The 23,748-nt window shown below is 37.0% G+C and overlaps 1 protein-coding gene across 7 annotated transcripts in view; it reads right to left on the bottom strand.

Annotated features, from left to right (window-relative positions):
- Nucleotides 1–23,748, bottom strand: part of FAM184A (family with sequence similarity 184 member A) — a 103,569-nt gene that overhangs the window by 53,974 nt on the left and 25,847 nt on the right. For all 7 annotated transcript variants that reach the window (XR_895807.2, XM_023529831.1, XM_011358772.2 and 4 more), the window contains exons 2-6: nt 11,474–12,328; nt 10,844–10,979; nt 9,512–9,693; nt 7,013–7,210; nt 3,032–3,154 (exon numbers count right to left, since the gene is read on the bottom strand). Coding sequence is in view for 6 of the 7 variants with exons in the window: in XM_011358772.2 (XP_011357074.1) it covers nt 3,032–3,154; nt 7,013–7,210; nt 9,512–9,693; nt 10,844–10,979; nt 11,474–12,328 (1,494 nt within the window). In the remaining variant the exon portion in view is untranslated. The remainder of the gene's footprint in view (nt 1–3,031; nt 3,155–7,012; nt 7,211–9,511; nt 9,694–10,843; nt 10,980–11,473; nt 12,329–23,748) is intronic.

The raw sequence follows: 23,748 nt of genomic DNA, 5'->3' as shown, positions 1-23,748 counted from the left end.
TCAGCCTTGTGAGATCCTGAGCAGAGGACCCAGCTAACCCAAACTTGGACTCCTGCCCCACAAAATTGTGAGATAATAAACAGGTGTTGTTTTAAGCCACTAAGTTTTGTGGAACTTGTTACATAGCAACAGAAAACTAATACTCTTATTTATTTATAGGAAGTTTAGTTTTCAATGATGAGTTTTATGCATTCAACAAATATTTCATTCACAAATATTTACTGATCTGCTACCATGTGTCAGGCAGAATATCAACAGTAATATAACATTTTATAAAAAACAAATCTAGATGATTTTCATTTTAACCAAGTACTGAACTATATATATTCTTAAAAAGCTATGTCCAGAAGAAAATTTACATCTTAAATGTTATAAGAACGTTTAAAAAGACTATACTAGTCAGAGTTATTGGCCATTCAGCCTAGTATTTTATCTTCGAAGGTGATCCCAAATAACATTTCATAGGAAAACAGGTTTATCCTCCACCTGAAATTTTTAGACTCACTAAGCTTCCCTTAATATCCTGAGTTTGGCATTCATGAATTTATCATCTAAACCCATAGTTGACCCATTCATATATTTAGGCTGCATCACTTGTAAGGGTATCAAGATACATCAATTTATGAAATAGTACATTCTTTAATTTTTTCTAAAACAATCACTGTCTATATGAAGTGCCCCATAATTCATTCCTTCTTTCCATGGATATACCTACTTTCTAGCCAATAAATATAAATGGAATGAACTTTCTATTCAAAAGGCAAAAACTTCGGACTAGATAATTTTTAAAATGCAGCTGTATGTAGTTGGTAAGAAGCACACATAAATATAACAATATAGAGAAATGGAAAGTCAGTGGATGGAAAAAGACATATTGGTCATATCAAGCTAAAAGAAAGTTGGTTATGCAACATCAGACAAAACAAACCAAGCTAAAAAGTATGATTCATTAAGTAGCTAAAACAATTTTATATTTCTATGCGCATTACAAAGCCTCTAAATATACAAAGCAAAAATTGACAGACTGTAAGGAGAAATAAACAAATCCGCCATCATAATATCAATTTTTAATAATTGATCAAGAAGTTAAAATAAAAAAATACAGAATTTCTGAAGAAAATAGCTCAAAATCTTGATTTAATGAACAGGCACACACATTACATTGCATTGAACACCTGGGTGCACCAAGAACATTAAATTTCTTTCATGTGCTAGGTTACAATGCTAGCCTTAAGAAGTTTCAAAAACTGTTTTCATACAAACCATAATTTCTAACCACAAAGCAAAAAAAGCATTTCAATCTCATAAACTCTTCCGCAGAACAGAAAAGGGAGTAAGTCCTACTTCATTTTATGAGGTAGTAATATCTTGATTCCAAAACCAGAAAAGAATGGCGTAAAAAGGAAAAGCACAATCTTACTCAAACCTAGCCTCAAAAATCCTAAAATAAATATTAGCAAACTAAATCTAGTATTATACAAAAAGGATATATTTCATGACTGATTAGGATTTATTCTAGAAATCCAACATTAATGTAATATTAGAAATTGATTAATATAAGGTATACATTAACAGATTAAAGGAAAAAGTATGATCTCAATAGGTGCAGAAAAATCAACATCAATTAGTGATTTTTTTAAATTAGGAAACTAGAATTACAAGAAATTTTCCTAAACCTGGTAAAGATCATTTATAAAAGAAAACTTTAGAGAAGCATCATAACTAACTATGAAATGTTGACATCCTTTACTTTAAGAGCAAGAAACAAAACAAGAATGCTTATTATCTCTGGAGCGCCTAGTCTGCAAAGGAGGACAAGAAAAAAGATGTTCCAGGCTGAAGGAAAGGCAGGTAGGCGCACACGGAGAAGTGAGCCAGGCAGATTCTTGGGAAGCCATCCGAACAGGGCGCCAAACTTTTGACAGAGTGCTAAAATATACTTGGGAATATATCAAGAAGTAAAAGCAATTACATATTTATTAGAACTCTACTTAGTGAGATTATTGTATGCAGGTTTGAAAGGTACTTAAGCCATTCCGAACTTAGAACTCCAGGGGACCTGTGCGAGAAACACAGATGGTCACTAATCTGCCTTCTAAAGACAACGGGACACCATACCCACCAAGACTGTGTTCTGTCAAGAGAGGGATGCAAATCTGGAGCCAGTGGGGGGTTATCTTGGACAACAGAAGAGAGGCTGAGCTAATAATACCAATAACAATCTTAATTCTCTATCCTTCCCAAATGATACTTTCTCTGGATGAATGTCTGAATTAAAGAATTATTAGCTTGCACAGGAACACCTGTGTTTTGGTGTGGTTTCTGTGTGCAGAAGCAGAGTGAGGAGAAAGCAGGGCTTAAAGACTGGTGGGAGAAGATGACGTTAGTGAGGTAGGAACAGCTGACAAGAAGTGTCAAGACACAATTTTGTTTTAGGAAGATCATTCTACAATCCGCAGGAAGCGTGAACTGAAATGAAAGGAAAAGAGGACAGTAGGGAGGCTGTTTGAAGGCACAGGTGAACCAGGGCAAAAGAGAGAAAAGGATGGAACATACAATATTATGATTTTAAATTGTCTTTATAATTATTTTATTCACAACTTTTTGATTTATCACATTTTTATTATATCCTATTCTTAGACTTTTCCAGGCTAAACAATACTATTCTCATGTAGCATTTAAAGTATTTTAGATAGCACTATCTAGAACTTGTAACATCTTTTTCAAATGGATATAGAGAATATTAAGCAGACGTTTTGCAAAAGGGTAGAGAAACCTTTGTTTTCCTTCCTGTAGAGTGATGTTCTCCTTTGTTTTGCTGTTTCCTCTAAAAGCACCTGGGCCTGATGTTTTTGGTAGCAAGCTTTTATCTGGTGAGACATAACCAATGTACTATGAATAATTCAGCATTTTTAAAAATTATTTTTCCTCTAGACGTTACCTTCACGGAGGCTCACCTACTTATGCAATGTTACCAAATAGATCTTATCATTAAGTCATAACATAGTTGACAGGTCTAGAGAATTCTTGCCTCTTGATTGGCTGTATTCAGCTTGTGTTCCAGTTCCTTCTTCAGGTTTTCTAGCTCTTGCTGAAGCTGATTTTTATCCTCTTCCAGGTTTAGTTTCTCCTTTTTATAATGTTCCTCCAATTCCTTAAGAAAAAATAATTTTTAGAAAATTAACAAATTTTCAAATATGGTATACTTCAAAGACTCAAAGAAAAAGTCTATTCTGTTTATATTTTAATATTTTACTCTTCAAATTAGCCTTACCTATAATTAAAAATATCAGAATTAATAGTAAATCTAATTAATCCTAAGGGCTTAAATTCTATCATTCTGAATCACTTATGATATAGTGGTTAAATAATTTTTTAAATGGTAAGAATATTTGATCTGGATAAAGTTATAGTCAAAAAACCAGAAATGCACAATATAAATGACAATTTGTGGAGATAAGTAAAAAATTCTATCTCTTTAATTCAGAATTTTTACATTAAAAAAAAAATCCAGTAGCACTTCTGGAACTCAGTACTAGACTGGAACATAGCCAAGGATTATTAACAAGTACAAAATCAAGACATCTGAAGAGCAATGCCAGTAAAATTGATACTTACTGAAGAACATCTACTAATACCTGGGATACAGTTACCATAAGACAAGGTGCTTGCCCTTAATAAGCTCATGGCATCAAGCAATTAAAAAAAGAGTGATTAAGATTTGACCTACAGGAGGAGTATATGAGTGTACAGATGGGGAACTGATAAGTTCTAGCTTGGTGGGGAAACTGTCACAGAGAAAGCAATTCCTAAGTATATTCTGGAGGAGTGCACCGGTAAGAAAAGCAAGAGGGAAATATGTAACATTCTAGGCAGAAGACAAAACATGTACAAAAAGCCATGGAGGTACAAAAGAGCACAGTATGTCACAAGTAGTTTAAAACTTTAAAGGTGAGAAGAGTAAAAAAGAGGGTTCTGTGTTGGGAGTCCCCAAAACAAACTCCAGGTTTTATGATTTGCTGAGATGACTCACAGGACTCAGCATATAGTCATTCATACGGCTATGATTTCTCACAGCAAAAGGATGCAAAACACAATCAGCAAAGGGAAAAGGTGCATGAGGCAAAGTGCAGGAAAGCAGGCACAAGCGTCCAAGTTTCCGCTCACACGAGACTCTACAGCAAGTTGTGACACCACATGTGAAATACTGTTTATCAAGAAATTTCATGAGATACTCAATGCTCAGTGTTTTATTGGGGGCTGGTCACGTGGGACACCTGACTAGCATGTAGCAAAATTCCAGCCTCAGAGAAGCAAAGCAGAAACCATACTGTTTGTAAAAAAAGGTTCAGGTACAGTGAGCCAGTCTTCTCAGGGAAGAGTGGTAAAACCCTCCAAAAATTCAAGTTCCCAGATGCCAGCCAGGGGCCAGTCTTGCAGCATGCCTTTCTAAGGATGTGCTAAAACTCTTTTCTGCATGGATTCTCTGTATATTCACTTGCAAACGGGATGGGTGAATGTGAGTTATAAAGAAAAATATACAGTAGCCCTCCCTTTTCTGCAATTTCGCTTTCTGCGGTTTCAGTTACCTGCATTCAGCCACAGTCTGAAAATATTAAATGGAAAATTCCACAAACAATTCCTAAGTTTTAAACAGCACTGTTCTGAGTAGCATGATGAAAGCTTGTGCCCTCCCGTTCAGTCCTGCCCCCGATGTAAATTATCCTTTTGTCCAGTACATCTACACTGTATTGCCACCCGCCTGTTAGTCACTGGCTCAGTTATCAGATCGACTGTCTGGTATTGCAGTGCTTATCTTCAAGTAATCCTTATTTTACTTAAGAATGGCCCCAAAGCCATTCACATAACTATTATGGAATAGTTATAATTGTTTTTATTTTATTATTGTTGTTAATTTCTTACTGTGCCTAATTTACAAATTAAATTTTATCATAGGTATGTATGTATAGGGAAAAACAGTATACGTAGAGTTCGATACTATCCGCAGTTTCTGGCATCCACTGGGGAGGGGGTCTTTGGAACATATCCCCTGCAAATAAAGGGAGACTATTCTAATCCTTTTAGATAACTAAGTCATAAGGAATGGAGAAGTCACCTTTAGTTAAATGTTCTTTAAAAGGTAATTTGACACTGGAGAGACTATTCTGGAAGGAAGCTGATTTTAGCTTAGCTTCAGACATGAGCAAGTTAGGCAAGAGAGGAACAAAGCAGCAAGTGATAAGTTCTTTTGAGAAAAAAGAAGGATACGGATAAGGCTATCATGAAAAGTTTGGACTATGCTCACGTACAGGAAATTTATGTCATCTGTCTTATGGCAATCATGTTTTACATAAAAACTGTATAAGACATATAAGTGGCTTAAAGCAGATTTTTTAGGTGGCTCAGAAACTGAAATTTAACAGGTGAAGAAGGAATTAGGCGTGAACTACACAGGCAAAAGTGATACTGATAAAAGATGCCTTGATTCTAATGCTTAGGACTACTTAATATAGAGGAATAAAGAGAGGTAAAAGGCAGTACACCTGCAATTTAAAAATTCAAATAAGAGAGGAAAATAAGGTGATAAAGGAATGTAGAAATGGAAAATAATAACAAAAAATAGCTATGGAAGAGATTACTGAAGCAGCAGCTTCCACTGAATACTTTACTATAAAACCCTGAACACTTAATGCATACACTCAGACTTGGTAAGCAGGCACACATACTGAAATTAAAGCTGCACAAACTGGCCCTGGAATAGTGGGCAACCGAGAAAATGACAACCATCATTTTGAGAAATAATTTATTCTTAAGTTTTCTCCCCAGATACATAAACATATAATAAATAGTACATTTCGATGGAAATAACATTCTAACAGGAAGTTTTATTTGAATTTTTAATTAAGTAAGCTTAGGTGTTGAATATTTTTTCCAACTAGTTGTCACAAAAGGAAGGGACTGAGAGGCAGAAGATCTCAGTTGACATCCTACCTCTTCCATTTACTCGGTTTGAGGCTTTAAGTAAATTGTTAGGTTTATGAAACCTATTTCATCATCTATATAATAAAGTAATAAGGAATATATAAAAAAGTTCTTAGCAAACTTTAAAGTGCTATTATATAAAACATATAACAACCATCATTAATACATGCATACATGATGTGGTGGTCAAATGCTTTAGGGTTTGATATCTGAGACCTGAGCTCAAGGCCTGACTCATTCTTACTACTTGCATGTGCTTGAGCAAGTATTTAACACCTCTGGGCCTTCGTATCCTCTTCAGTAAAATGGGAATAACAGTGTTATAAAGATTAAACAAAAAAAGGATTAAACACAAAGCATCACTGGCATGTCTGGCACACAGTACGAAACACTAATATTTATTTATCACCATATGATAGGACATGTCTGGGTTCTTAATACTATCTCACTTAACCCTCACAGGAACATTATAAGATGGGTCTTATCTTCCTCTGTCAGATGAGGAGCCTGAGGCATAGCTTTTGGGTTCCAAGATAAGACAGGAAGCAAAAAGCTCAGTTAAGACCCAGACTTGTCAGACACCTTGCTTTTTCTACAGTGCAATAGTGTCTGTCAGTGTATTACTGTTAGCAAGCTGATTACTTAGCTGAGGAAAAACAAAACAAAACAAAACAAATCAAATCATTTTCCCAGGAAATAAATCTGACTAGAGGGAAAAAAGTGCTTCATCTAGTTGAGGCCTCCTGCGGAGCACACCTGTGTTGTTATCTCAAGAAGAGACAGCTCAGGATCAAAAGAGTGTTTCTGTTATGGTTTATACAAAGCAGAAATGCCACATTTCAACTTCATAAACTACATCCCATATTAAGAGCTTTTATGTATGTTACTTTCTGAACCCAGATTTACAGAGTGATTACAAGACAGCACCGTCAAAATGAAGCAGCTCATCACTCCACAACAGAAGTCAGGCTGGGCCATTTCAGGAACCCCTCTGGTTTACCATGCAGTCCCAAAGTGAATTTTTACTTACCATTTGTAGCTTTTTCTTATCCCTAACTACATTACTATGGACAGCCTCAATTGCCATATGGTGCTTCCAGGCCAATTCTTCCAAAGTCTTAGAATGGGCCTCGTTTAATTGAGCCACCTCTCCTTCCAATCTATTTTGCAGGTTTTTTAGCTCCATCTCATAATATTCTTGCTGAGTTTTCTTTGCTTCATTTACTTTCTAAAATTAAAACAAATAAAGATCAATGTTTGGCACCTGCTATTTTCATTACTACTTTTAGTACTCTGAATACTCGGTAAATACGTAAACTCAAATGAACCGTGTGCTACAGGATTTAGACTATGGAACATGAGAATAATACATCATTGATGTTCTCAAAAAATGTCAGGGTGGCACAGGCAAAATAAATAACTTTAAAGCAAGTGATAAAATAGACTATTATTAGGTTAGAACCCAGTGTGAGGTAGCGCATCTGCTAGCTTAGGAGAGAAAGGTTTCTTGTATGTCAAAGCTGTACACAAATGGCTTACCAATTTATCCAAATGATATTCAGTACGATTTTATCGATTGCCAATTATATGCCTTTTAAGCATTCACAGTCTAATGACGAAAAAAAGTCAAAAGACAGTGGCAATACAATTTTATAAGTTCTATGAAAGGAGCGTGCAGTGTGCTGATAGTACACAGGCGAGGAGCGTAAACTGGATTGGGTGGGAAAGGATGTGTGTGGTATGTGTGTGAGAGAGAGAGAGAGAGTGTGTGTGTGTGTGTGTGTGTGTGTAAGAGAGGGAGAGTGACATTAGGGAAGGCTTTTCAGAAGAGAAAACATCTGAGTTGATGATGACACGTTCTCTAATTTAAAGTCTTACAAGCACATCAGGAAACTAGAGATGAGAAAATTGCAAACCTAAATCTGGTGTCAAAAGCTTGCATTCATAACCATTTATAGCATTTTGAAAGATGAGAGGTAGTTAAACAGGTGACGAAGTTTATGTAGATAGGAAGTCCATGCAGCTAAGCAGTGTGGATAAGAACATAAGATACAAGGCTGGGAGTGGTGAGGGATGAGGATCAGAAACAGGCAGGAGTCGAATGATGAGAAGGGGTCTTTTATGCTAAGAACTCTGGATTTTATTCTAATGGAAATGAGAAAGCACTGAAATTTAATTTAAAAACATATTTTTAAAAACGTTCATCTTGACAGCAGGCTAGACTGAAGGCAGGGAGAGCAGCTAGGAGGTTGTAACTGTAATCCAGGCAAGAAATGACAGGTGCTTAAATCTAGGATCTGTGAATGGGTATCAAGAGAAGAGGATGGAATAAAAATACATTAAGGGAGTAGAACCTTTAGGACTTGGTAACAGATAAGGGTGTTAAGGAAACAATAATAAAAAATAACTCCCAAGGTTCTGATTTACCAAACTATTTAGACTATTTGCTATTTGTTGAAAAAAGGAGTAAAAGAAATACAGTTCTCTTGAGGGGACAAAGTTCTAGGGATGCTGATTTGGCATGTTTGTGAGAAACACAGATATCCGGCGGAGTTAGACACATTAAGACTCAAGTTCAGCAGAATGATCTGGCCTAGATCAACAGATTTGGGAGCTATCACTGAAAAAATGACAGCTGATGTTCCTGGAATGGATGAGCTTGTGGAATGAGATGAAAACGCTAGGGAACGCCAATGGTAAGGCAACAAATGGAGAAGGGAAGCTCACAAACAAGACGGCATGGGCAGGGCAACAGAAGGAAAGTGTGAGAGAATGTGAAATACCAAAAGAGAGATGATGTAAATCAGAGAGGAGTAAGTACCACAGTAAGACAAGATCCGCCAAGTCCAGCAACCAGGATGTCACTGGAGGCTGAGGCAAACGCAGGTTCTGTGGATTGGTGGTAAGAGAAACCAGACTGCACCCGGGGAAGGAGTGAATGGGAGGTGAGCAAGGGGCAAGGAGAACAAACATTTTTCAGTATGGTTGGTTGCTGAGGGAAGGAGAAAGAGTGTCCAGAACTCCCACTTGGTATTGTAGATATCTGAAAAATTGGAATAAATATTCAGCAATTACTCTACAAATGATAAGTCTTACTTGTTTAATCTAGAAATTCAATATACTGGCATATAAATTTTCAGAGCTTGATGCTTGTCGTCTTCTTTATTTTTATAAAGATTTCCTAGGTATATATGTGATATGTTTCACTCATAAAAAAACAAATTTGATGAACCATAAACATACATTCCACTGAAATAAGTTTATTCAATTTCTGACTTTAAACACGTTGTGATGTCTTAAGTTTTTACATTCAAACTGGTTTTAACAAGATCTTGAACATATACATGATATGGGACAATCCAGATTAATATCTTTTTTTCCTCGAAATAAAAAGAAAAAATTGCTAGAGTTAAGAAATAGACTGTTACCCTGAAGTAGGAATAAAGACTCTAAATCAAATCTGAAAAGGAGGAAAACTGAACTTCTCTCTTCTTTCCTTTCTGAGGGGGTAGCCTCCATTGCTTCTTACCTTCTCCAGTTCCAGAATCTGCTGCTTCTGCTCTTCATCCAGACTCAAGGTTTTGCTTTGCAAAAAAGCTCTTTCTTCTTCAAGTTGAGATAATTTCTCATTGGCCCTTGATTTCTCTGATTCTAGATCTTTAATTGTAACCTCCTGGGTCATTTGAGTTGCTTGAAGCATTCCAATATGACCTACTCCCCCAAAAGAAAATCCCTTCAATTTAAAATCTGTTGCACTGTGGTATAAACAGTCTATATTTAATGACACAATTGTATTTAATACCTAAGTAAAATTAATGGTCTGCATGTATAAATATTACTTTGATTTTTTTCTCACGAATTCTAACATAAAGAGGAAGAAATCTATACACAGGGGTAAAAATGGCAACAGTTTAGCTGAAACTGAATTTGTTTTAGACAAGAGATCTGATGAAGAACAAAGGCGGAGTAAGAGACAGATAACAACAGCAAGGTTATGTAAAAATAAAATAATTAAGTGCTGGCTTTAGCTGAGGAATAAATAACAAGAGCGAAACAAAAAGGAAGAGGGGAAGATGAGGAGAAAGACAGGGAGAGGAAAAGTGAGTATGAGAAAAAGGTCTCAGAAAGCATGTTTTAGGGCAGTTCTCAAAGCACCCCAGACCAGCAGCACCAGCAGCACCTAGGAACTTCAGTACAAAAGGAAGCTCACCCCAGACCTACTGAATCAGGCTCTGAGGTTGGGGTCCAGCATGTGTGGTTGCAAAAGGTCTTCTGGTGATTCTCATCTCATACATGCTAAGTTGAAAAATTATTTCTTTAGGGAAAGTGTAATCTTGGATTCACTGATGAACCAATCAAATTACATGACATTCTCAAAGAACGAGTTCAAATGGCTTCACCCAGCACACTAAACATTCAGGCAAAATGTAACTTCAGAATTGACATGGGTCACCCAGATCCTCCAGTAAGGACTAGGAAATGAGCATGACAGCCACATCAGGATGGGCAACTTAGCTTTAGTATGTAAAATGATCTTTATTAATAAGACACATGAAATGAGGATTCTATAACTTACATATAATTTCATTAATTTAAATACTTTAAAATGCGTGTTTTAAAAGGACAAAGAGCCTTACATTTTTCTTTTAGTGACTTACTAACTGCTAACTCTTAATTTGCCTATAAAAATGTATTTCTAAAAATAAGTTATCATGTCCCTTTTATGATTAATTAATCCTTTTAACATATTTAGAGTCTAAATAATTTTTAAAAATTTCAAGAAAAACCAATTTTGTCTTGAATTAAGATTTAAGTGTTGGCTTTAGCTGAGGAATACACCAAGAACTATAGTCAGACATACTAGCTTTGAGGACAAGATCTGAAGCTTGCAGTTGCAAACGTTCTCTGGCTGCTGCTAGCTCACTTTCCACCTCCTTGTGCTTGCTTAATAAGGCCATCTCCCCCTCTTTGGCATCATCGAGCTGTTTCTGAAGAACCTAAGAAGGATCAAATAGCCATTACTGATATGCAAGAATGATGCTAAGCTAAATAATTCACTTAAATTACAAACAGCTTTCTCTTATTCAAGAGTCACACTTAAGACTGCCTAGTTCTAAAATCTGTTCGGTGACACTTATGACCATTATTAATGAAGGAAAAGGAAAAAACAGATCCAAAGCCCAATATTTTAACTCTCCCAAACCACTTATGGAAAATAATAACATGCTGTTTAAATAAAATCTTTTCATAGAAAATAATCAGCATGATTTTAACTCCTCTTTTTGGACCTTTAACAGCTTTTCAGGCTTTTTTGGGCTGGAAATAAAAATAACTGCAGAATAGCAAAAATTACTCATTCATTGATTTTCTTACAAAGGAAAAGTAGGAAAAAACAAAATGGAAAAAGAAAAAGAAAAGTTAAAATTGTCTAACTGAAAAAGAAAAACTGAGAGAAAAAATCCATGTGTTGGATATAATATACTTTTCTCACCTGAACATTGTTCTCCGCTGTAACAAGTGCTATCTGAAGCTTCTGGCATTTGTCATGGAGACTTCCTGCTTCATCCCGTACCATCTGTAACTCTGTCTTTAATTTCCCTATGGTTTTTCGTAAAATTGCCTCTTGTCCCTGTAATTCTTTTCTAAGATCAGCTTCCTTTTCTTTGCTAGCCTGTAGGTTCTCCGCTGTGAAAAGCTGTGATCTTTTCAAAGTATCAAGCTCATGTTCATAAAAGGACTGAGCTTTACTCAACTTGCCTTCATAATCCTCAATTAGCTTCTTCCGTTCCAGTCTTAGTTCTTCGAGGGTTTTGTTTAAGGCCTCCACCTCCATTCTGTGCAATTCCTCTGCCTTCTCCTGACCCTTATTTACCGAGGCACTGCGATCCTGTTGTGACTTCAACAGCTCTTGGATCTCCCGTCTGTGAGCAGTTCGCAAATCTTCCAATGCTAACCGTTTGTCTTTTTCAAACTGGATTTGGAGTTGTCCAAAACTTCGTAACCTTTCCTCAAATTTCCTTCTAATCTCTTCGACCTCTCTAGACATGGTTACTATGCGTTGGACATGCTGGGCTTCTGCACAAAGTTGCATGTCCTCAACTCTGTGCTTATAAGCTTCAAATTCTGTCAGAGCCTGCTGCTTCATTTTTATGTGCTCTTCTAATGATGCCTCTAAAACTTGAATCTTTCTCTTAAGGTCACACTCCTCTGTTACTTTGCCTTTATACTGCAATATTTTTTCTCTTGTTTCGGCAAGAATTTGTTGGATTTCTTCTTCGTGAGCATCTTTGAGGGCTTGAATTGCAGATTCATGCTCATCATTCTTAGTGTTCAAAGCATATATTACCTGCATGGTTTTAAGGAAGAAGAGAGAAGAATTCAGTGGACCATATTCTTTTCTAACTTGCAGTTAAGTCTTTCATCTGAGCTGACATTTTTCTATGCATTTAATATCGCGTTGGTAAATATTATATACTGAAACTTCATGCATTGTTTTGTACTCATAGGTTGATTTACTTAGCAAATTTTTACCTTAGCATAATCTTAAAATTTGCACTTGAAGACTTTTTTAATTAGGATTTTCAAGCATTCCAAATTAAGAATGTTTTACTACAAACAAAACAGCGAGGAGTAGAGAGAGACAAAGGAGGCCATCTGGCCTATGAGAAAGGAGTTTTCTGTGTGGCCTGGTCTAGCTTCGCGGGGATCAGTAGAAAAGCCTTATAAGAAAGTCTCGGCCCTACACTGGTGTTCTAGAGATTAGAGAGGCTTTGCATGAGTGGAAGCTCTAGGCTCTAAGTTTTCCCAAAGACCTCTTTCACCTGTTTAATCTCCAATATATTTTAAATTTAGTAATTTCCTTTTCTGATTCTTTTGTGGTCCATTTTTAAAGCTGATCCTCATCTCTCTCAAGTGGTCTTCTTACAAAATTCAATTACTTTTCTGCTCACATATACCAAACGCTGTAGTTTTACTCACTGCCTCATTTTCCTCTGCCTCCAAGCAAGGTGGCTTGAGTGTTCTGGGTACCGGTCTTTATTTTCCTTTTAGTCCTTGGGTTTTAATGATTCCATTGAGATTTCCCGAGCCTTAATTCCAAATGATGATATGTTCCCATTCTTCTGTGTTCCCCAACACCCTCCATCATATATCGCTGCGGTTAAACAGAGCAATATTCACGACCACGACTTAAGGCCTAGAGATATGCCCACTTTCTTCTGAAGTAGAAAGAACTGAATGATAATCCAGAAGCTAAAAATCAGTGTCCTAGAGTTTTGCTCATTTGAATGTGATCTTACTCTGGCTTTCGAAATGAGTTCTGGCACCAAATACCAGAAGCTACAATTAAGATGTAAAAGTATTGCCATTTTTGTAGAGAACTTGTTCATGTAACCTGAGGTAATTAAGACAGACTACTTGGCTTTTCACATATCCTGGTAGTTCCAGATCTTACTGCTAAATCTCGGCTGTCACCTGCTAGGCCTTCCGCTGCACTTGCAGAAGGAAGGCACACTGAAGGCCTAGCTCTCTGCTGGGGCTTCATTCTCTTCACACAGGGCTTTGTCTTCCATACCCAGGCCCTTGTCCATATCCTCACTTGTTCTGTTGTAACTATTTTGTGAGATGTTAACTGCACTGGAGGTAAAAAGATTGAGATGAGAGGACCTCATCTGTCTTGACACGGCTCTCCCTTCTCCTGCAAAGTCCACAGAAAAAATATATGCACAGAAGGGAAGTAAATGCTTTTACAGTCTTTTTCTTTTTTCAATAACCCTAATTCCAAACCCCAAGTTATGTCTCCAATGACCTAAACGAGATCCTCATGGAGTAATCTTTTCATTTATACATTTAGGCTTAAAGTTACCCAATAAATCCAGGAAAGTGGTAAGGCTTCCTATTCCCTTCCCCCAGGCTCACACCTGCCTACCATGTTGATGGCCAGAAAAGACTGGAAGGAGCACTAAGGAAAAACAGGCCAACTAGCCAGAGAGAAGTCCATTTGCCGGAATGCCTAGGGCAGAGCTGGTCTACTCCACAGGTCTCAGTTCCCAGGGCAGGTCTGTACACATCCCCTATAAATCCTGCTAAACACATGGAAGAAAAAGAAATAACCCAAAGATATGGAACCCCCAGCAAAACACAAGTCACACCTTTAGCACTCTGCTCCAGGTAATGACCTTAAAAAAACAGTTCATTATGAAATTGCATATAACTGGGGATGAAACAGGAGAGAGAAACAATATGTGAGCTTCCCTTTGTCAACGATTTATAGAAATACTCTTCTCTAGCCTTTGAAGAGTCAGCTCAAGTCCTGTATTCTTTACTAAGTCCTGCAGGGCCACACAAACCCATGGGAATCTATCTTTTCTTTATGTCCGGTACTTCCATTTCCTTACCACCACTCATTCCTGAAACTCTGTTAGAATGATTAAATTTGGCGATCCTAACAACAGGCTGGAAAGCTGTAGGAGGATGTTAAAGAGCCTGGAAAAGTAGCTGAAGCTATAAAAGCACATTAGCACACAAAGGTGTGAATAAAAGGTGAAATTAAAAGAGACAGAGGTAGGAATTACAGCATTAAGTTAGAAAGAACAGACTAAGTAAATAAAACATCAATAAATAATAGGGAAATATTATGGTGAGGAGTTCTATTTTACTTTATATTCTAATCAAGGGGTCAGCAAACAATAGCCTGCAGGTAAAATATAGCTTCTGATTTGTCTCTGAAGTAAAGCTTTATTGGAGCATAGCTATGCCCATTCATTTATGTATAGTAGTTCCCCTTATCTGCAAGAAATACATTCCAAGACTCCCCAGTGAATGCCTGAAACCATGGATAGTCCAGAATCCTATATACACAATATTTTTTCCTATACATTCCTATGATAAAGTTTAATTTATGAATTAGGCACAGTAAGAGTTTAACAACAATAACTAATAATAAAATAGAACAATAACAATATACTGTAATAAAAGTCACGTGAATACGGTCTCTCAAAATATCTTGTTGTACTATATGTATGGCATGGCTACACTGGACAAAGGGATGATTCACATCTCGGGCAGTACGAGTGGGATGACGTGATTTCATCATGCTACTCAGAACAGTGGGCAATTTAAAACTTACAAATTATTTATTTCCATAATTTCCCATTTAATATTTTTGGGTCATGGTTGACCACAGGTAACTGAAATTTCAGAAAGCAAAACCACAGATAAGGGGAGACTACTGTATGGCCTACAGCTGCTTGCCCCTTAAAATAGCAGACTTCTGTTCTGACCTTATCAGACACAAATTGGTAATCATTAATTAGTATCTTTTTCTGAATAATTACTACTTCTTAGTCTAAGGTAATATAAATATTCTGTTCTTTGAACACACAGAAGATATGACCTCAAGTAGCAGAAGTGACCTAAACTGGATTTTGAACTGGTAAATAATTTCTCCAAGCTTCAAGTTTCTCAATGTTAAATAAAGATCATATTTATTCTACTCTAGTAACATCGTTGTTATATGATCAACCTACCTTTGACATTTTTAGAATAATGTTATATAAAGATTTTTTTGAGAAATATAAAGCACTATAAGATGGTAAGGCTTCCTTATCAGTTGTATCATTTATTTATGGAGAGAATGAGATTGTAAAAGAAACTTCAGTAAGTGATCATAATCATTCATAAAATTGACTATTATTTTCCATGTAGGAAAAGAAAACTCACTAACATCTCTTTTCACGAACTATTTTAAAAGACACCCGGAGCCATTTACAGTTTTTCTGGAACTATGAACCATCATGGAACAGGATAGGACAATCATTTTGGCAATTTCATGCAATTTCACAGTTCCACTTTATTCCAATAATGCATAATTTAGTTATAAATTCAGGGTGAATAAACAGTAGTGAATAATTTTTACTTTTTCTATGAAAATTTTCAGATAATCTTACCCACAGATAAAATGAGAAAAATTCTAGATCTTAGTTTTTAAAATGCCACTTAGGTAAAAACAGTTTCTGAAACAGTTCTCATTGTTGTTTGCTATGGACCAAACTGTGTCTCCTCCCCAACCCCACTCCCCAATTCATATGCTGAAGTCCTAATCCCCAATATGATAGTATTTGGAGATGAGGCCTTTGAGAGATAATTACGGTTAGGCATAGTTATAAGGGTGGAGCCTTTGTGATGAGAATAGTGCATTTACACAAGGAGACACCAGAGAGCTTGCTTCCTCTCTTTCCCATGCGAAGGCACAGCGAGAATGTCTATGGTATGTTGTTATGGTAGATCACGCTACTATAGTGGAAATATATATATATATCTATAGATCGATATATATCTACATATCGATATATATCTACGTATCGATATATATCTCCACTATAGTAGCGTGATCTACTATAGATATAGACATAGATCTATACATAGATATAGACATAGATATAGATATATATAGGCATAGTGGGGATATATATATCCCACTAAAATCTAAGTCATTAATAATGAAGTACATTCACTGAAACGTACGTGATAAACTAGCTTAAAATGTTTTAAGTGTACCTCAATTGTTGTATATTATACCAACAGGTTTAACGCTGCTAAGGTAAGGGAATTGTTGAAAAAAGGATGGTACATTCATACAATGTAATGTCTTCTAGAGGGGAAATAAGTGAGTGTGCATGTGTGTGCAGATGCATATGTAAAGGTGTGTAAAGAAATATATCAAATTTTAACTGGGGATATTCAGTATTTCTAAACCTTTTATAATGAATGTATGTTACTGTTATAATCAGAAAACATTAAACCCTTTTAAAAGGTTAACATTAACAGTGATAAAAGAATGAATCAATACTCAAAATGCCTTAGCTTTCAAAACATATAACAATGAAAATGAAAACAAAACATTAAAGAAGTATTTAATTACCAACTGACAGCCTGCAAGTTTCTCTAAAAATCACCCGCTGAAATAAAACTTATTTTTAAAAAATCATATTTAAACTTTTTAAAGAATATTGAATATTAATCATTATACTTATGGAAAAGAACATATATTTTGAGGAAAATGTAAAAAATCCAGTTACATAGATAAAATTTGATAGCTTACTAGTAAATCTTTAATGGGCAAGTCCTACTTCATTCTTTCCTTCAACAAAAAGTTACTGCACACCTACTACTGTCAAGACCTGTAACTGGCACAGAAAGCAGAGCAGTGAACTGGATATGTGTATGCAGCTTAGTGGAGATTGACCTTAAAGAAATATTTACTCAATTAGTCAAAGTAAAATTTTGATAAGTCTTACAAAGGAGATGAAATACAAAATTAATCTTTGCAGAGGATGTATGAGTTTTCCTTTATTTTAGGTAAAAAGCTTATCTCAATCAGAATCTCTTAATTTAATCAAATTTTAAGGAAGAAAGTATACAGAGAAATTTCCAGGCTAAAGGGACAGAAAGAGCAAAAGCCATAAAGATGAGAAAACACAGGATTCTGTGAGGGGAAGATGGGCTCTGGAACTAGAAAGGTGGGCACGGCCCGTACTACAGATATGCTCATCGCTGTTGGGCTGACCAAGATCCAAAAGGAAGAAACTACTGAGGAAGAATGAAAAGACTGAGGACCAGGACACACAAAGGGAGGCAATGTGCTGACAGAGGTGAGTAAGAGTGTAGTGGAGGCAGGACACTGAGGTCCAGGATGTGACAGATAGGCCATGGATTGCATTGAAGGCTGAGCAACGATCAAGAAAAATGGAAACTTGAAGCCCCCGCATTCAGAATCTAAATGTCAGAAGTAATCTTTGAGAGAGCACATTCAGTAGAGTGTTGAAGGCAGAAGCTAGAGGAAAGTGGTAAAAGTGGATGAGTGGATGTTGAGTGAATGGAAGCAGTTAGCTGGTAGAGAAAAACCCCAAGAAATGGTTGGTAAAAGGAGGGAAATACCTAGGGAACTAGGATGATGGCTGAGGAGGCTGCAGAGCCCAGAGAGAGTTTTTTAAAAAGAGGGACTGAAAGTACAATCCAGGGAAGGGATCATTGTTACACCGAAGTCCTGGAGAAAGTCTGAGGCCAGGACTGCCTGACACGGGTGGAAAGACTGGTGTTGGCTGAGGGCAGAGAAAAATTCCTCTGAAGAGAGTGAAGATAAAGACTGAGATACAAAGTAGAGATGGGGAGTGGGTAACTCCTGTCTGACTGCTTCCTGCTCCTCCGTAAGAGGAAGATGAGATCACCTCCTTAGAGCACAAGAGCCATCAGCAGCTTCTTTCCATTGTCCAAAAATGATGCTATGAACCAGGTGAGGCCAGCCTCAGCCTACCCAGTACATCTGACTCTGACTCAAAACAGACTGAACCACACAGCAACCACGAGCAGACCCTTCTCATCACTGCTCCTCCAGGTGATGCTTTTCCTGTGAGTCTCAATCTTTATTTTTTGCATATTTAAAAATTCTGGATACTTGTTCACTTTCCCTTTCTCATCAATGTCAGATAGAAACATAGGCCAACAGTGTGTGGGATGGGGAGAAAACACCCTTAGAGTATATATATGCTACACTGAGACACAAGGGAACTTACAAAGTAGTCAAGGAGTAATCTCAGATGCAATAATTTTTTAAGAAAGATCTGGCACATTTTAAATAAGGGAAGACTATGTTTTTATAATTCTGTTTTTATTATTAAACCCTCAGTTCTTCCAGTCGAGCTAGTCGCCAGAAGATTACTTGGGTCTTAAGGCACCAAAGGTAAAGAATATTGAAAAAAGTCTCTCAAACTTCTAATGGGTTATTAACCTCTTTCATGTAGGGTCTATTTTATCTGATCTAGCGCAGTAACACAGACCATAGCTCTGTACTTCAATTTATATTCAACAGCACTCCCAGACCAGCTTTATAAATAAAATGTTCACAAAATATCAAATATTACTGATGAATTCTAAATAGCTTACTTGGGGAATCTAATGTTTCTATGAAATGGTTTGCCTTTTGGAGCCTGTATGTTAGTAATATCCTTACTATATAAGGGCATGTTAATAAAATGTGTTTAAAACTGTTTTTCTTGTAGAGGTGATGAAATTGTCCTTTGTTTTCTTGGGTGAGGTTTGTAAGCCAAAGCCCAGGCTTGAACTGTTCATGACTATGGAGAGGATTTTAACACTCTTTTATTAAATGATATGAGATCTCAACCCTCTTAACCCGTATACCCACAAAATACTCAGCCATATATTCGTTTGTCGTTAATGATTGTAGAATTGGATCTACTGGAGAGATGCACTGAAGAGATGGAGTTTAAGGTGGGTAGGAGGGGAACAGATGCTACCCATACAGAGCAATTTAGTCCTGGCAATGAACTACTTCCTTTTTTTTTTTCATTTCTTGGTCCAGTATCTTTTGTTTTAAATTAGAAACAAAAATAAAACACAAAGGCTGTTCTTCATACATTATGTAATCAAATTAATTCCAGCAATAGACTTACATTGAAAAGAAACATTTACAAGGCAGTTAACAAGAAAAAAGCTCATTTGGATTTATGTAAGCCAAGGGCACTATAAAACCCTAATTTAAAAAGGGCTTTAAAATCCAATTGCTTTGAGAATTACCTTTAAAGATATGTTTGCTCTCTCTGAGGTTCTATAATTATTGTTGAAAAAGTCTTCTGAAAAATATTTATAAAGTCTAAGAACATTAGAGGTATTATCTTCTATGATAATATATAATAAATACATCTGTTTCCCCAGAAGATTTAACTTGACTTCTAAAACAGCAAACAGAAGTCTTCTTATAAGGCTTATTATTTAGGGTCCATGCAATGGGATCTGTGCTACCAAACTTTTAACAACTATAACAAAAAATCAAACAATCAACAAACTTTCAGTGAATGCCTTACTATGTGCTCAGTACTTTTTTTATATGCGTTCTGGCAAAGAAAAGTATAAATGTTCTTAATCTTACTTAAATAGAATTGATTAAAACAAAATATACACAAAATAATGGCAGACAATTTTAGATAATACATGTTAAGCGCCAAACTGTAGCGTATAGAATGCTGTCCAGATTCTAGAGCACGAGGTGTTTTTGGTGGAGGAGCCTGGATGGAGACCACAGTAAATAGGCTTAAAAGGACAAAGTGTATTCTAGAGAATTGTGAGGAAAGCAACCTGAGTTTAGGCACAAGACAGGAATGATTTTAGTGGCCGGTGCGGTCAGATAACTTTGAACAGAGAGAAGGGTCAATGCCAGGGAAAGCCAGTTAAAGTTTAAAACGTTCTTGGTGATAAATCTTGTCCCTGCAATTTAATTAGGAAATGGGTCTCTGGTAATTAGGAGACTTAGAATCTAAACATACTTTTGTGTTTGTATGATCTTAATAGTGCTAGACAATGATTCTGAGACACATTTTTTCATGTTTAAACATCTCTTAAATCAGGATGCCTCTTACAATCAAGTATCATAGTTTGATAGCCTTTTTTCCCCCTTAGTGGTAATATAAAATAAAGATGCATTCTTGAAAATTAAGCACTATTATGAATCATGAGTGCTATGAAGCCCTTAGGAGGAGTGGATGAGTAAAGTGTTTTATGTTTAAAGTAGAACATAGTCAATTCCCAACTCTACGAAAAATTGCCTGAACCTCTTGCTCACAACAGAAGAGACCATATGGTCTAGAGCAGGAAGGAGCAGGAACATGTCTAAATTGAATCCTTGCAGAAGTGAAGAGTTCAAGCCAGATAGTTTAGAGGGTGTAGAGACTGTAAATGTAGAAAGAATAAAGGATTCATCAAGAGTGGAAGCTGTGAAACCTAAGTGTTAAGAGGGAGAAATGCCCCTGCTAAGTGAGGCGGTTTGCTGAGCAGGGCGCTAGAAGGTCCAAGGTGAGATCTGGCTCCGCTGACATTGTTTCCAAGTTTGCCAAGAGCAGTCAAGCCCCGAGGCCATCAGGTGGATCACGCAGACAGAGAGGTTGCTCCTCCTGCTTTGCTTGTAAAAAATCAGACTGGCAGTGAATTAAGGAAAGAGAGCTTGAAGAGCTCCAAGCTTGGGGACAGTAGGCACAGAGGAAGACAGGGATGAAAAGAGGGACTAAGAGCAGAGGATTCAGTGAAGAATCTAACAGGCCACAGACTGGAGAAAATATTTGCAAGAGACACATCTAATAAAGGACTATTATCCAAAATATATAAAGGACTCTTAAAATTCAACAAGAAAATGAATAACCTGATTAAAAATGGGCAAAAGAGCCAAATAGATACCTCAACAAAGAAGATATGCAGATGGTAAAAAAAGCATATGAAAAGATACATCACTGCGGAAATGCAAATTAAGTATGAGATACCACTACACACCTATTAGAATGGCCAAATCCAAAACACTGACATCAAATGCTGACAAGATGTGGAGCAACAGGAACTCTCGTTCATTGCTGGAGGAAACGCAAAATGGTTCAGCCACTTTATAAAACAGTTTAGCAGTTTCTTAAAACACTAAACACACTCTACCAGATGATCCAGAATAATACTCTTTCATTTTTAACCAAATGAGTTAATAACTTATGTCCACACGAAAACTTGCAAGTGGATAGTTATAGCAGCTTTATTCACAATTGCCAAAATTTAAAAGCAACCAAGAAGTCCTTCAGTAGATGAATGGATAAACTGTGGTGTGTCGACAACAGAATACTATTCAGTGCTAAAAGGAAATGAGCTATCAAACCATGCAAAGACAAGGAGGAAGCTTAACTACATATTATTAAGAAGCTGATCTGAAAAAAGATATAAATTGTAGGCATATGACATTATTGAAAAGGCAAAACTACGGAGACAGTACAATGATTAGCAGTTGCCAAAGAGAAGGGAAGGATGAACGAGAGGAGCACAGAGGAGTTTTAGGTCAGCGAAATTACTCTGTATGGTACTATAATGGTAAATGAATGTCATTACACATTTGTAAAAATCCACAGACTGTACAACACTGAGAGTGAACTCTAATGTAAACTACATACTTTGGGCGATTATGATGTGTCAGTCAGTGGGTTCATCAATGTAACGAATGTTCCACTCTGGCACAGGATGGTTATAGTGGAAGAAGCTGTGTCTCTTTGGGAGAGGGCTATATAGGAAATTTGTACTATCTGCTCAATTTTTCTGTGAACCTAAAACTGCTTTAAAATATAAAGTCTATTAAAAAAAATCTGAGTCCCCATTTCCCCTCGCCTGCCCAGATTCTAAATGCCAGGAGTCAGGCTTATAGGTCCCAGGTGGAAGATTAAAGAATCTTCTGGAGAAACCGAATCACTCAAAGAAAAGACCTATTTACAATGACATTTGGATGTAGTCATTCAGGGGAAAAAAAAAAACCCGATGGACTTCTACTTTCCACCTAGGATGTAGAAAGATGGAAGGAGCAATGTTCCACACTAACAACAAAAAATATCCAACAACCTACAAAGTCATGCGTTTTCTTAAACCTATTAGAGAGCTGTGATCACAACACAACCTCCTGGCTTTAAATCTAGGACAAGCCTCCAAGGACAGATGGGACACGAGCACTGGCTCAGGTATGGCAGAGCACAGAAGGAAGATGCAGATCTCATACAAGTGGGAATAAAGAATTCTGCTAAAATTTATAACAATGTGTTAAAGGTAAACATGGTTGCTGAGCGTTTAGTGAGACTACTCCATAGTACTGCTGCTCTGACACACACTTTTGCGTGGTCAAGAGGCCTGCAGTGGTCTCCAACTGAGTGCTTATGTCCTAGATAACGGCCCAAAGAGTCTCAAATGAATGCAAGTTCCTATCATGACTACCCGAGCCCCCTTGTGATAAGCATCCTCCCTCGCCTCCCAAAGCCTTCCCCTCGTGCATCCCTGAGATAAATCCCCACACTCACTCAAACCCAGCTCTTTTTGGTTTGAACTAACCTTCTAGCCTTAGCCCAGGAACCCCTAAACACCCTACTCACAGACCTTACTTAATAAAAGCAGGTGCCCCAGGACGAGCCCTGCTATCGCTGCCTGTACCCTGCCTTGGCCTCCCTGAGAGACTCCCTCAAGGTGTGACAGCTACCTCTCCTCTAGGAACTGTGAGTAATGACTTCTCTTTAACTTTCCCTTGCAGTCTTTTGTTGAACTGAGGCTCACCATAGACACTCCAGGGCTCTTACTTAACAAACGTTAATTTAACAAAGTCACAACAGTGGGCAAGTGTAAGAATACAGAACCCATGGGACCTGCAAATACAGGGAGTGTGCCTACTCAGTCTCTGCCATGACTTATAGTGAGTGACCACCAGGAAGACTGCAGATTGGAGGAGAGCAGAGAAAGTTTTCCTCAGTGAGACAGGCCAGCCAAGGCAGAAAAAGCACAAACCTCACTCAGATCCTTCTCACCTGAAGAACAAAAGCCCTAAGCTACAGGAGGAAGGGTAGCAAACCCTGTTTCCCCATTCCACCCTACAGTCTTGCCCCCACCTCCAAAGCACAGGTGGTAACCAGCTGAAGCTAGAAGAATGAGTAAAAAGGAAGTTACTGGATAAAAATGAAAACAAATATCAAAACTTTTGGGATGCAGCTAAAATGAGTTGGCAAACTAGGTCTACAGTCTGTTTCTATAAATAAACACAGCTATAACCATTCATTTACATACTGTATTATCTATAACAGTTTACCCACCATAATCGTAGAAATAAGTAGCTGCTACATAAAAAAATATTTCAAATCCATAATCCAAATTTGCATCTCAAAGACCAGAGTAGGAAGAGGAAACTAAACCCAAAGT

This window comes from Pteropus vampyrus, unplaced genomic scaffold (assembly GCF_000151845.1).
Source record: "Pteropus vampyrus isolate Shadow unplaced genomic scaffold, Pvam_2.0 Scaffold43, whole genome shotgun sequence".
NCBI lineage: Eukaryota > Metazoa > Chordata > Mammalia > Chiroptera > Pteropodidae > Pteropus > Pteropus vampyrus.
This window is presented reverse-complemented; position numbering and strand designations above follow the sequence as displayed.